Source organism: Aquarana catesbeiana, linkage group LG03 (genome assembly GCF_042186555.1).
Source record: "Aquarana catesbeiana isolate 2022-GZ linkage group LG03, ASM4218655v1, whole genome shotgun sequence".
Classification (NCBI taxonomy): Eukaryota; Metazoa; Chordata; class Amphibia; order Anura; family Ranidae; genus Aquarana; species Aquarana catesbeiana.
The window spans coordinates 706042997-706058918 of NC_133326.1; the positions used below are offsets into that span (position 1 = coordinate 706042997).

The following is a 15922-nucleotide window of genomic DNA, read 5'->3' on the forward strand; positions in this document are numbered from 1 at the left end:
ATTTTAAAGCAAAAAAAAAGATTTTAACTTGAAACCATTGAATGTCAAAATAAGGTTTAGTGTTTAAGTGGTTAAACTTCCCTCATTTACACACTGAAGTCTATTCTTTTGATTTAAAGGACAAATCATTACAATGTTTATAATTAAGTTCCACTGCTAAAGAATGTTGTGTTTCTTGGCAGACTGCCTGCTTTTTTTTTTTCCATTCTTTTGACAGCTGTTGTCTTCAGCAGTGCAGAGAATTCTCTGCATAGAAAGAATTGGGAAATGCTTTGTCAAGATCACAACGGGGAAAAAATTGTAATAATGATTCTTAACGATTAATCGTGCAGCTCTAGCAGACATACATTCATAAGAAGAGAAAAAATACATTTTATTCCAGTAATTTGTGACAGCATTGGCAGCCCGGTACATGTGACAGGTGTCCAACCAAAAGAGGTCTCATCACCTTCCCAGCTGTGTGGGTGGCTCCACCGGGATCTCCTAATGGTGCTCACTTCTCTGGACTTTACCCATCTATACCAAAGCTCAATATGACATTCCAAGGTCAAAAAGGGGGGGGGGGGTCAGGGAAAGGAAAGTAGTAGTACAGACCTGCTCCGTATCCACCTGTCCAGCCACCAATCACTCAAGGGCCAATATTCTAAAATCCACCTTCATGGCAGTATGGACTCAGTGGCCCGGAGTCTAAGAAGGAGGCTGGTAAATATTAGATTCCGTGCTTAGGATAGAAGGTTGCAGCCTCCCCTGTTAGGTTCCCAAGGGAACTTGCATGTATAAATAAGAAAAAATGGGGTGATGGCGCTACCATATAGGCACTAAGTGGTTGTAAGAAAATAGTGTGTAATAAACCAAATTCTTTAACCATACCATAAAATTTATAAAAGGTACTAATCGTGTATCACAAATATGTGATGTGAAAGTGGACGTGTAGAAAAATTCCGAAACAGATGGAAAAGAAAATATTAAATTACATATATCCCTAATTACGTGGAGAAAGTGTATTAGATGTGTCTAAATAAGACTGATAAGCAACCTAAGAAAGAGGTTAATGGGATGCATGTCCACCCTCATCCAACCAACCTAAAACCGTTGCAAACATAATCAATAAACCATTAAATGAGAGTGATTAAATATACAAATATCCCCACATCTAATATATGCAGAAGCTGAATTATATAAACGCACCCTAAAAAATGTGCAAAAGCAATCCACAGTTAATACTTAGTAATAGTGAGTGTTCAGTAAATAGGCCAAAAAAAAAACTGACCATAAATGACCATAGAAATGTGCAAAAATGTCACTCGAACAAAGAATTAAAAAATGTAAAAAGAAGGAAGAAAAAAAAAAAAAAAAAAAAATATATATATATATATATATATATATATATATATATATATATATATATGATCCCAAATGTCCAAAACCAGGTGACTTCGGTGCAAGACAGATATGGTGACTGTAATGCTCCCCCAATGGGTCCCCACTCACCAGAGGTAGATACCCCTACAGGGGTAGTAGGCAAAAAAGTGGGCAACTCCAGTTGAATCTTCACCTTGATAGGCCATGCTAGGTTTGCTATACCTCCATAAACCTTTACACCTGTTCTGTGAGATTTCAGGTTATCCTCCATCACAGACAAGGCCACAGCCGGGGCCTCGCCTAAGACTCCTGACAGGATGGAGAACCAGGCCAAAGACCCTGACAGGCTGCCTGCCATGGCGGCCAATTTTAAAGCAGTTCTACAGGCCATAACCACTTTGACCGGTAAGGTGAATCATATACAGGCGAATGTAGAATTTATTAGGAAGGATTTTGATGCCTTTCGGGGAACAGTATCTGAGGTGGAGCAATGGGTCTCCCAGGCAGAGGATATGGTGCGTGACCATTGGGCCGACATTCATACACTTAAAGCCAGGGTAAAGATGCTCGAGTCCTGCGCAGAAGATGCAGAGAACCGCAACAGAAGAAATAACTTGCGCATATTGGTACTCCCTGAGGGGGCGGAGGGCACGAATCCTACGGCCTTCACTGAACATTTATTACAACAACTACTCTCTACAGCACATTTTCCCCATTCTTTACTGTGGAAAGGGCCCACCACATACCCACTACCAGGAGGCCCCAGGGGGCACCGCCCCGTACCTTCATCTTCAAACTTCTTCATTTTCGGGACAGAGATATTGTGATGAGAGAGGCCAGAGCCCAAGGCGAACTCCGCTTCGAAAATGCTAAGCTTCTAATTTTCCCGGATTATTTGCTGGAAACCCAAAAGCAAAGGAAATCCTTTGACGCTGTTAGAGCGAGGCTTCGTTCTCATCATATTAAATACAGCATGTTGTTCCCGGCTAGGCTGAGAGTGGAGGACGGGGAGTCTGTGAGGTTTTTTGTATCCCCGGAAGAGGCCTCCGACTGGATCGACACACTCCCGCCCAGATAAGTAACCTACTTGACCGTCCGCTTAAGCGGACTGATATTTCTGCTGTTTTTCCTGTACCGTGCCTTTTCCTATCTGTTGGACTGGGTCTTCCTACTGGATTTTGGCACCCTCTACATGTTGTGTTTTTTACTTCTGAACTCTTGAGGGTCAGACGAATAGGCCTCGAGAAGGTTTTTTGAGACCTCACTACTGCAAAGGTGGCTTCAGGGCTGTATCCTGCTTCTCCCTCTCCCCCTCCCCCAGCTTTGCACATTTTGGACCCAGGCCCATTATTGACTTTGAATGGAAAACAGATACTCAGTCACTATTATCCATACGATTGGGAATCCAGCCTTATCCATATGGTTGGGAATCTGGCCTTTAACTGCCTTAACCATGAGTGGCCTTACAGATGTATCTCTCTTTTACATTGAGCCTAACAGGGCCTCCTGACCTACACTGTACACTGCCACTCTGTTTATATCCTTTGAAATGGCCGAAGCATTTGGTTTAAATTTGCAACGTTCATGTTTACGTTTGTACCCCTGGCGGCTGCCGGGAGCCTGCACCTGCTTTTTTACTAGTCTGGTCTCCAGCAAGAGACTAGATGTAAGATCTAACTGCTGAACTGCGGATGCCATTTTGCACATGTTCCTCCTTTACAGGCGTTACCGCCTTGGTTCGAAATTGGGATCCTGAGCCACCCCAAAGTTGGGGCTGGGGTTGGCGGGGTGGGGGAGTTGGTTGGGTTTATTTTGTTATGTTTGGTTCCTACGCTGTTTTTTCACAAGCGATGTAAACATATATTCCACTAGATGTTTGAGATGCCACGTTCTGATCTGTGTGGTGGTCCGAGCCTTGCATCTTATTTTGGGTGGAGACCCATGGCTTGAAAATGTACCAATATATGATTATGGCTGACTGTACTATTGTCTCATGGAACACTAGGGGCTTGAACTCTTCTGTAAAACGGTCCTTAGTATTTCAATTTCTCAAAACCTATCATCCCCAAATATGTATATTACAAGAAACTCATTTGACAGGCAGAAAGCTCCTGAGCCTTAGACGGCCCTGGGTGGGGCATCAATATCACTCTACTTACACCAATTACTCTAAGGGAGTCAGCATTCTAGTTCAAAAGTCTACCGTTCAAGCTACTAGCGCTGGTACTAGACCCGGAGGGTCGTTTTGTTATCCTTCATGCTATGGTAGATAGATTAGAACTAGTGGTGGTGGGGTTGTACCTGCCCCCCCCGGCCTCCACGAGATTAATTAATCAGCTTGTCTCTAAAATTGCCACTTACGCTACAGACAATGTGGTGATGCTGGGAGATTTTAACCTTGACCCTGGGGTGGACAGACTCTCACCCGGAGCGGGCTCATCTTCAGAGCTGCTCTCCTGGGCAGAATCCTCTAACCTGACTAATGTGTGGAGATGGCGCAATCCCTCTCGAAGGGCCTATACATGTCACTCGGCTTTTCACAAGACCCTATCACGCATAGATCTTGCCTACGCGGGGGGGGGGCTGTTTTACCAAGGTTAGGGATATCGCCATTCTCCCCCGTGGCATATCCGATCACGCTCCACTTGCTATGAAGCTGTGCGTGTCTTATTCACCGGGCGAGAATCTCTGGAGATTGTCTAGATTTTGGCTGTATGATTCCAGAATATTGGAACCATATAGGTCGGAGGCGGCGCAGAATTGGCAAGATTTGGACCAATTGGTATCTCTGACCACGCCTTGGGACGCATTTAAAGCCTTCACTAGGGACAACCTACAGTCACATATCCGTAGGATCCGTAAGAATCTGAGAGAGGAGACCCGAAGGGCTGAGGAGAAGGTGGCGGTGCTTGGGAAGGAGTACTCAGAGTCCTGGACTCCGAGAGCATACTCTGACTTTCAGGCAGCATTGCGGGGTGTTCTCGTGCTATGAACGTCAGCTACTAAGACCACATTTCTGCATCAGTCTCAAAGAATTTTCGAGCACGGGGAGAAAACCAGTAGTATGCTGGCATGGCTGGCGAGGGAAAACTCCTCCCCGGTGACTATTTCGACCATTCATGACTTAGACGGGACGATTCTAACAGATCCCTCTTCCATTAATGACATATTTGCGTCATTCTACCGGGAGCTCTATGCTTCTCAAATAACTTGCACAGATGCCGAACTAACAACATATCTCGACGGGGTGGAGCTCCCTTGCCTGATATCCACATTTAGAGAAGCTTTAGACAATCCTATCCTACTAGAGGAATTACAGAGGGCTGTGACCTCCTTGCAAAATGGCAAAACGCCAGGCCCGGATGGGATACCTGTTGAATTCTTTAAAACTTATGTAGAGGAAATATTACCATCGTTTAGAAAAGTGTTACGACACGCCATGGAGGGGAATTTGTTGAGGCAGTTATAGTAGTCATCCTTAAACCGGGCAAGCCTCCTGAACAGTGCTCTTCATATCACCCTATCTCTCTCCTTAATGTGGGTGCCAAACTGATGGCCAAGGTGTTAGCTGGTCGACTGAACACTGTGATTATGGTGTTGGTGCACGCGGATCAGTCTGGACCGACATTAACATCCGGCGTCTCCTCACACATTTGTCTAGGGCGAGCGGGGACGGTCCAGAGGTAGTCACCTCTATAGACGCCGAAAAGGCTTTTGATTCGATTGAGTGGCACTACCTCTGGGTGGTTCTCCGCAAATTCTGATTTGGCCCTCGTTTCATTAGCTGGGTCCAGATGCTATATCACAATCCTACGGTCCGTATACGTTCGAATAACTCACTGTCCATGCCGTTTCCCCTGTCCAGAGGCACTAGACAGGGCTGTCCACTATCCCCGGGTTTATTCGCGTTAGCCATGGAACCCATTGCAGCTCGTATTAGATCCACCTCTTCAGTAAAGGGAATCCAAGTCGGTGTGATCACTGACAAAATATCATTATACGCCGATGATACCCTCCTTTTCCTTAAAGACATTTCCTCCCTCCCACCGGCGCTGCAAATAATAGATGAATTCGGATCATTCTTGGGAATTAGAGTTAACTGGGGGAAATCTCTCCTTTTCTCACTGAATGCGTCGGGTCACCCCCCTAAACTGGACATCTGAATTCAAATATCTGGGAGTAAGGATTGGGACTCCATTGTCCTCATATTATGAGCTGAACCTTCAACCACTTTTAAAAAAATTTTCACAAAAGTGTATAGCATGGAGGACCCTTCCCCTATCACCAGTGAGTAGGGTAAATTTAATTAAAATGGTTTATCTCCCGAAATTCTTATACTTTTTTCATAATGTCCCCTTAATTCCTCCGGCCTCATTCTTCGCAAAACTAAAAAGTATAATTTCTTCTTTTGTTTGGAACGGTAGGTCCTCGCGACTGGCCATTACTACCCTTCAGCTGCCCGTTACCCAGGGTGGTCTGTCCCCACTAGATTTTTATATCTATTTCTGGGCGGCCGTCCTGGTGACGGTCAGATGGTGGTATCCCCAGCTGCAGGACAACCCAGCGGTAACATTGGAAGCAGCCATAATGGGTTCATACTCTTCTCTCAGTAACGTGGTGTTCAGGGGGGCGAGATCTCACCCTGGCATCATGGATCTGATGCGTACCACCATTAATATTTGGAATAAAGCCAGGGCCCACTTTGCCTCCCCCGAGATGTTTTCTCCCCACATTCCTCTTTGGGGTAATCCTAATCTACCACACATGAATACCGTACCTGACCCCCAGGTTTGGGCAAAGAAAGGTATAGTTAAAATGAAACATATAGTTCAGGGGGGTAAACTGAGACCCTTTTCTGATCCTAAACATGCCTATTCACTGCTGGGATGGATGTTGTTTCATTACTACCAGCTTCGACACGCGTATAGGAGACAATTCCCAGCGTAAATCATATTAAAATCAGACTCTGTGGAGGGGCTACTCACAGCCAAGGTCATAGATAAACCCCTCTCCTCCTTATATTTCCATCTGTCCATAGCTCCTTTGAAAAAACCCACGATAGATGGAGACTGGACATCCCAGATCTGTCAGAGGAGGAGTGGTAGTCATGTGTGTCATCCTTTGTCACTAATATGATTTCGGGCATATTCGGACATGCAGGTCAAGTTCCTCCACAGAGCCTACACTCCAAAGCGGTTAACTATTATGAATCCTAATGTCCGGGTGGCCTGTCCTAGATGTGGTCAGAGTTCCGCCACCTTCTTTCATATGATATGGTCCTGTCCCTGCCTCAGAGACTATTGGTTGGAGATAGCTGACAACTTTAGTCAGGTTACCTCTCTGGAGCTGGGAATAGACCCCAAAATGATGCTGCTCAATGTTTTTGACTCTAGGGTAAGAGGCAAATATACTAGACTATTTTTTGAACTATGCCACATTTCATGCTTTTAGAGAGATATTCTTCCACTGGAAGGACAATGCCCCACCCAGGGTATCCTCATGGTGCCTTAAATTGAACTCGGTGTTACCAATATATAAACTTACATATGCCAATCGAAACTGTCCTGCCAAATTTGATAATATATGGTCGGGATGGATAGATGCATGGGGCACAGAGGTGGAGGATGATCACCGAGATATTGATGTTGGACCCGCCCCACAATAGTTTGCCACCATTTTTTACCTTTTGAATGCCTAATCATTGTTTGAGCTCTATGAACTTAATAGGATGGATGAGATCCTCCCTCCGGCCCCCCCTCCCCCTCTCCCCCTCCCCCCTCTCCCCCCCCTTTCCTTTCCTCCCCTTCCTTTCCCTCCAAGTCCCCGCCCTCCCCTCCCCCCCGCCTTTAAGATCTCCTCAAATAATACTGCTGGAAATTACTACCTCAGATCTCATCTCCTAATGTGATGTAATTCAATTACTCTGTACTTCTTTCTCCTGTTTTAAGATTTCGCTCATTGGTTCTGTGACAATCTATGTAACAGTATTTCACAACTGTGCATTTACATCGCTTGTATTGTAAAAATCAAATAAACATTTCTTTTCTTGTTAAAAAAAAGAACACAATTCATATTCAAAATTAATACTGGAAGATTTAAATCACTATTTAGTACCTTTTTACCATTTCAGCCACCTTTCAGCCAAAATTATAGTACTCTACTTTTCCCTCTGAACAAGAAAGAGACAGAAAAGGCTCCTTTGTCTCCATAACTAAGCCCTGAATTAGAGGGTGAAATGCATCAGAAGATGCAGAGATTGGAAAGATGGAATGAACATTGTATAATAAAGTTGAGTGAAAAGTGGGATTAGTGGTTGTGCAGCCTTTGTATGAATTGTTGGAGAATTTCTGGCCAATAGATAGACCCCATTGCTGGATACATCTCCAGTGACTGGTGAGTGTATCTAGGACCAACCAGGAGTAATACCATCTCCCTGTGATGTGTAACCACTTCAGCCCCAGCAGGTTTTACCCCCTCAATTACCAGGTCATTTTTTGCACTGCGTTATTTTAACTGACAATTGCAACATTGTACCCAAACAAAATTGACGTCCTTTTTTTCCCACAAATAGAGCTTTCTTTTGGTGGTATTTGATCACCTCTGCGGTTTTTATTTGTTTACACTATAAACAAAAAAAGAGCGACAATTTTGAAAAAAAATAAATAAAAATATTTTACTTTTTGCTATAAAACACATCCAATAAAAAAATGCCAAAAATCAAATTTCTTCGTCAGTTTACACCAATATGTATTCTGCTATATATTTTTGGTAAAAAAAAAATCCCAATAAGTGTATATTGATTGTTTTGTGCAAAAGTTATATTGTCTACAAAATATGGGATATATTTATGGCATTTTTATGTTTTTTTATTTTTTTTACTAGTAATGGTGGCAGTCAGTGATTTCTAGAGGGGCTGTGACATTGTGGTGGACAAACCAGACACCTGACACTTGTGACACTTTTTTGAGAACCAGTGATACTAATACAGTGATCAGTGCTAAAAATATGCACTGTCACTGTACTAATGACCATGGCAGGGAAGGGGGTTAACATCAGGGGCAATAAAAGGGTTAAGTGTGTCCCTAGGGGGTGTTTGCTAACTTTGTGGGGGATGGTCTGACTGCATGAAGACAGAGATTGTTGTTCCTGCTTATCATCTCACCTGTCAGAACGGCGATCTGCCATGTTTACCTAGGCAGATCGCTGTTCTACCTCTCTGGGGAATGATCGTGGGAGGCGGGCGGACATCAGGCCTGCCGGACCTGCTGATTGGCTCCCCCTCTGTCCAATCAATGCACAAGCGCTCCCAGTGTCTATTGCACAAAATGATGTACAGATACATCGTTTTGCGCAATAGCGCCGACCTGCCACAGTACATATGTGGAAGGTGATCGGCAAGTGGTTAATTCTCAGAGATAACTGGAGTGACCTGTCACCTAATTCATACATCCAGCAACAGTGTGATGTCCATTTATTGGAATGTTTCCAAATTCCTTATGACCTCTAATAGCTTTTGTATAATTATAACTATGATCTGAGAAGAGCCGGGGATTGTTACTGCAACCTGACAACAAAAGAGAAATGACAGAGCTAAATGAATTGTAATACCTAAGAAAAGACTCAACAACAGTGTGATGTCCAATTGCTGCAATGATTCCAGATTTCATATGTCCCTTCCTTTAGCTGTTGCATTATATAGTATCTCACAAAAGTGAGTACACCCTTCACATTTATGTAAATATTCTATTCTATCTTTTCATGTGACAACACTGAAGAAATGACACTTGTCTACAATGTAAAGTAGTGAGTGTACAGCTTGTATAACAGTGTAAATTTGCTGTCCCCTCAAAATAACTCAACACACAACCATTAATGTCTAAACCGCTGTATGGTCTTGGCCACCGTGCTGCGGCTCAGTTTCAGGGTCTTGGCAATCTTCTTATAGCCCAGGACATCTTTATGTAGAGCAAAAATTCTTATATTTGAGATCCTCAGACAGTTCTTTGCCATGAGGTGCCATGTTGAACTTCCAGTGACCAGTATGAGAGAGAGTGATAGTGATAACACCAAATTTAACACACCTGCTCCCTATTCACACCTGAGACCTTGTAACACTAACGAGTCACATGACACAGGGGAGGGAAAATGGCTAATTGGGCCCAGTTTGGACATTTTCACTTAGGGGTGTACTCACTGTTGCCAGCGGTTTAGACACTAATGGCTGTGTGTTGAGTTATTTTGAGGGGACAGCAAATTTACACTGTTATACAAGCTGTACACTCACTACTTTTCATTGTAGACAAGTGTCATTTCTTCTGTGTTGTCACATGAAAAGATTGAATAAAATATTTACAAAAATGTGAGGGGTGTACTTACTTTTGTGAGAAACTGTTGCTATTATCTGATAAGAGTTTGAGAATTGCTACTGATACAACCAATTAATAAAGCCCACTGTTGTAAAATTTATGGCCATTGCCCTTTGCTGGCAGCTCTGTCTGTGACCTCATAATAGGATGTCATATAATCATTCATCTGATAATCATGGGATTTGATTGGATAATCTAGACCAATCATAACTTGCACAATTGAAATGGATGTTCCTCATTGACATTGGCTCTTCAGCCCCCACAACTTCTAGATCATGCTCAAGGCTTCCATTAAATTGCTAATCTATGGGAACCAACTTACATTTCTGATCTTGGTGATGTTCAGCATTACTATGAAGATAGCCTTCATTCTTAGACAGACTCCTGATTCGCCAACCACAATGTATTCTATGGGTTTGGGTGGAGGAGACGGTCCTTGTGTGGTATGATCGGTGTATAGGACAGTGGTATGATGTGTGGTGGGGTGTTTGGTCTTTTTTGGACAATGATCACACTGCGGAGTTGTTATTTTCTGCATAGTAGTCGGTCTTGGTGTGACAGCTTGAGTGTCTCCGATGTTCTCTGCAATAAAAGATGAGATGAGTGACATCTCAATGAGAGATGCAGCTGAATGATTTTTTTTATTTATTTTAAATCCAATAACTTTTTTTATTGTTTTTTTACATACTCAAATAAACAATACATTGCATACATACAATCCAGATACAGATAAAATTGATTAGAACAAGAAAAAAAAAAAAAAGACAAACAAAATATTCAAATTCAAGTCTCTCCCTCTCCTCTCTAGCCCCTCACTAGCTATAATCCTCCTTCCATATTCAGGCCAAAATCGACCAGCCACCTTCTCCATATGATCTCGAACTTCCCTGAACAGCCTCGATGCAAAAACACATATTTCTCTTTTAACAAACTTTCCCTAATTTGTGTCTCCCACTCCTCCTTTGTTGGGGGGTATATTGAGATCCATTTTAGAGCTATTAACTTACATGCCTGAAACAAGCTTCTTAATATTGTAATATACTGTATTTATTGGCGTATAACACGCACTTTTTTCACCCTGAAAATCGGGTAAAAATAGTGTGTGCGTTTTATACGACGATACTGCAATTTGGGCTGCCTAGGAGGGAACCGGGAGAGGGGTGGGACAAGCGCTGTCAGATTACATACAGCAAGAATCTCCTGTTTACTCAGTGGCCTCTTAAATAGGAAGTCCCGTCTCCTGGGCCGGCATTGAACCAGTGTTCTGTCTATCATAGAAGCCGGTCCAGGAGGCGGTGCTTTGTATTAAAGAGGCCGCCGAGTAAACAGGAGATTCTCACTGTATATAATCTGATAGCGCTCGCCCCGCCCTCCTCCCTGTCCCCTCCGAGGCAGCAGTAATCTGAGGTGAGGCTGCAAATGGGCATTGATCAGGCTTCATTCATGGCAATGGTGAGGCTGCATATGGGCATTGATCAGGCTGCAGATGGGCAATGGCAATGATCAAGCTGCATTGATGGGCAATTGTGAGGCTGTAGACAGCATTGATCAGGCTGCAGATGGGCAATGGTGAGGCTGCATTGATGGGCACTTATCCTTATATTGCTTCAAAGCTCTTTATTTCAAATTTGAGTTTTTTTCCTGAAACCTCCCTCCTAAAATGAAGATGCGTGTTATACGCCTGTGCGTGTTATATGCCGATAAATACGGTAATCACCATCTGGGATCCAAAATTCTTCCATCATGTTTAGCAGGCATAAACCTGGATCTAGCGGCAATTTTATTCCTAACAAGCTGTTAATAGTCTCAATTACCCCCGCACCAGTACCGGTGAAGTTTGGGACATTTCCATAACATATGAATGAGATTTGCGGGTCCGCCCCTAACATCGAGGACAGAGAGGGGAGTCCCTTCATTTCCATTTGAATAATTTCTCAGGAGTGTGATAACTACTTAATCTTGAAATCTATTACAGAATACCCCATATAGTTGTGATACAAGTCCTTATTTTATGTATCTTAGAATCTAATAAAGAAATTATTATTGACTTATTTAATTTTAATTTATAGGAGCAGGTCTGTGTTTTTATAGCATGTCTGATTTGAAGGTATTGCAAAAAACCTATTCTTCAGGATTTCATATTCCATTTTTTGAGTAAAGGATTTTAAAGTAGCAAAGGGAAAGACACATACAGGAGAGACAGCTGCACACCCCAAAACAATTTGTGTATCATGGGAAGGTTCCCCCAGGGGGCTTGGAAACAGCAATATAGGCAATTCAGAAAGGATTTATATAAAATATTTTATTGGAAACATGTAAGATCAATAACATGTTGCCGTATCAAGCAGTATAAACTGGTCAAGGGATAACACAAACATTTCACATTTACAGAAAGCAAACACAAAATTACAGCATCACATGATCATTAATCTGTTGTCACAGTGCTCTGACTCATTTAGACCCATATGGTCTTCTTCAGGGATTTGGTTTGCTATAAAGAGATATATTTAGTATCTCAAAAGAAGTAAATATTCCAACATGTATTCATTTTTATATATGCAAGGTATAGTTACCACTGAAAGACTGAAAGGCAAAAAGAGATCTCTTGACCAGAAGTTTAAAACCATTGCATAATCCCCATAAGGGTCCATACTCATTCGTGTCCCAAAATCGTGAAGGATCGATCCGATGCGACTTGCAAGCAGTCACGCTGAGGACAACCTCAGAGGGTAAGGGAAGCCAACTCCTGCAGCAAATTCCCAATGATATCAGTGCAACAAAAGGGGATTCCAAAAAGTCCTAACATATTACAAAATGTCAGACAGATTCCAATTGTTCATTTGTATAAGTCTCCTTTATGAAGATCTAGAACATTAAATGCCAAACAGATTCCATATGTTCATTAGGTATGTTCATATATTGTTATAGTAATTAATTTGTATTAAATTAGATAGAGTATGTATATGTTGTTCTGACAATAGTATGGTGTTGTGTGATAGGAAAAAGGTATAGAGTGAGGTAGTGTATGAAGGGAAGGAAGGGCCAAATACGACAGTGGTGAGAGTGATCTAGTGAAAGGGTTGCAAGCGCACAACCCATGAATATGGTCTGACAACATGAGCCTGGTATATGTAAATGCTACAAAGCATCAGTTGACTAGAATGGGATGCCTGGCTTCAAATATATAATGAGCCAGAGACTCAATAAACAGAAGCAAAGATGCAGTGTTAAAGTATATTTTAAAGATGGTAACCTGAAAAGGCAAAGTAGGAATCAACCATGTTTGTATGGAGTACTTACATGGAGCCATTAAGAGATCTATTTTCACCTTTCAGTGGTAACTATACCTTGCATATATGAAAATGAATACATGTTGGAATATTTCCTTCTTTTGAGATACTAAATATATCTCTTTATAGCAAACCAAAAAACGCGTCGGTGCACCATCACAACAGATTAATGATCATGTGATGCTGTAATTCTGTGTTTGCTTTCTGTAAATGTGAAATGTTTGTTTTATCCCTTGACCAGTTTATACTGCTTGATATGGCAACATGTTATTGATCTTACATGTTTCCAATAAAATATTTAATATAAATCCTTTCTGAATTGCCTATATTGCTGTTTCAAAGCCCCCTGGGGGAACCTTCCCATGATACACAAATTGTTTTGGGGTGTGCAGCTGTCTCTCCTGTATGTGTCTTTCCATTTGCTACATTTCTTTTGGGTGGTTAAAGACCCTTCCCCCCTGACACATGAGAGCTAGGTAAAATTAGTTAGGTCTCTAGTAATGCACAAGATATGACCATAGAGAATAAAAATGAAAAGATTGAAACATTGTTTAACTTTGGTCCATTTTGCATGTTGTTGTTTCTCATTTATTGCCATTGTACTCTAACTTGTTTATTATATCCACTGTAGATTCCAATGGTCCATTGCCCTTTTTCGTTTCTCTTTAGGCGGGGGGCCCGGCCCCTTGTGGCTTCCCAGCAGGGTGGGGGGATGCAGAGGCTCTGCGTTCCCCGACTATGTTCCTACAGGTGGCCAAGGAAAGCTTTTTTTAGCCGTTGGAGGGAGCAACACTTTGCCGGCGGCATCCCTGGATCACTTTCGGACATGTGGGACGTGCATGCGTGGGTATCCCGTGTGTGTGCGCCGCGCCGCAATGTCACGTAATTACAGCAGAAGTGGCAATGCCGGGCAGGGCTTTTTGCCTTCCTGGGACGCCGAGGCAGTCATGCTGTGGCCGCTTTTCCAGCGGCCAGAATGCTACATCTTGGAGGTGGGGGGTGGGGTCGGCACCTGCGGCCTATTAGTGGATTTCAGGAAGCCCTACAAATAACCCTAGGCTGCATGTTGATCAAGACAGGATCCCATGCATCCCTGAACCTATGGTCATTCCATATAAATGGCTCTATGTAAGTACTTCTTTTAATTATGGTCGATTTCCAATTTGCCCTTTCAAGTTACCATTGTTAAAATATACCTCAACATTGCATTTTTGCTTCGGCTCATTATATAGTTGAAGCTAGGCACCCTAATTTCAGTCAACTGATGTTTTATAGCATTCATATATACACTTAGGTTTTTGTTGTCAAACCATACACATGGGTTGTGCATTTGTACCCCTTTCACTAGTTGATCATCTTTACCTCAGCATACTTCGACTGTCTTTTTTTTTTTTGTTTGTCCTTTCCTCCCCACATACAACTTCCCCATTAGCACCTGCGTTTTCTTTCACATGTTTTGCTATTTATTTCTTATTCTATTCTACATGTATCAGCATGTCATACGCCTCTTTTCATCTCATATTTTGCAGATTCCTTTTTTTTTTTTTAATTCTTTATTTTTTTGCAGGAATACAGAAATAAATTTACAATGGTGTACCACTTCCTTGATTCTTCATTTTACAAACAAATGTCAAACCAAAGCATAATATCCTAATCTAGGGTCTGCTTTCCTGTTATTTTTATATTTTTATACATACAGGACAAAGACAAATTCCCCTTTATCTCTCCCTATTCTGTGGCCCGGAGCCCTAAAAGGGCCTCAGAAAAGAGCAACAGAGAGAAAAAAAAAAAAAAGGAACCCTCCCCCCCTAATGGCCTCCCAGTTTGAAAGGGGTTCAGGATCATTTAACTATATCCCTCAAGTTAGCCTTCCTACATGTCCTGCTCCCCTTGCTCCTCACCAATCAACCTTTTCCCCTCCTCCATTTGTAAGAATATCTCCCAGGGAGCCCATATTTGGGAAGTATGTTCCATTCTTTGCGGGGACAAAGGTATCAGATTTTCCATTATTCCAATTCTTTTAACTTTATTAAGCCACATAGAAATTTGGGGTGCTCTTGGCTCCTTCCAACACACTGGAATGCAGATTTTTTTGCTGCATTCACCAAGTGGCTTACCACCGAATTCTTATATTTCTCAATTGGGATTTGTGAACATTGTAATAGGAAAAAAGCCAGGTCCTCAGGGATATGATATTCAGTAAATAATTGAGCAATTCTCTGTACTTCTTGCCAGAACTGTCTAATTACTGGACACGACCAAAAAATATGAGATATAGTACCTCGTTCTTGGCAGCCTCTCCAGCAACCATCTGAGGTGTCTAGGAAGAGTTTGTTCAGTATTGACGAGTGAGTATAATACCAGCGTGTTAAAAGTTTATAATTCGGCTCCTGTATCTTAGTACACCTGGACGATTCTAGTGTCATATGTATTATTTTCTGACGTTGTTGTGGTGTGAAAGTTTGATCCAAATCTTTCTCCCACTTACCCAGACTTGTCATTATAAAATCCTCTGGAGGTGCTGTCAACAAAGTATGCAACTCAGATATAGTATGGGGGAGGGGCTCCTTCTCCTCGCAATATATCTCAAATTTTGTGCATGGTCGTCCATAACTTTCCGTCGGTCCCAGTGTTTCCAGAAAGTGTCTTATCTGTCGTGCCTGCCAGAAAGGTATTTCATATTGTCCTCCCTTTTGCATTAAGATTTCTATTGTTGGCCATTTATTAGATATCGAAAAATGCGAGGCTTGAACAGGGCTATCTTAAGAGCATTATAGGCCTCCGGGCAATACAGTATCTGGGGCCCTGTCTACACTACACTATATCCACTGACACTACACTACACTACACACCACACTAACCTACCTGATTCCTATACAGACCACTGCACTAAACACTGACCTC

General features: G+C 42.3%; 1 protein-coding gene across 1 annotated transcript in view; it reads right to left on the minus strand.

The window, feature by feature from the left end:
- Positions 1-15922, minus strand: part of LOC141134344 (uncharacterized) — a 209108-nt gene that overhangs the window by 157930 nt on the left and 35256 nt on the right. The window contains exon 2 of the mRNA XM_073623915.1: positions 10051-10310. Within this exon, the coding sequence (XP_073480016.1) occupies positions 10051-10310 (260 nt within the window). The remainder of the gene's footprint in view (positions 1-10050; positions 10311-15922) is intronic.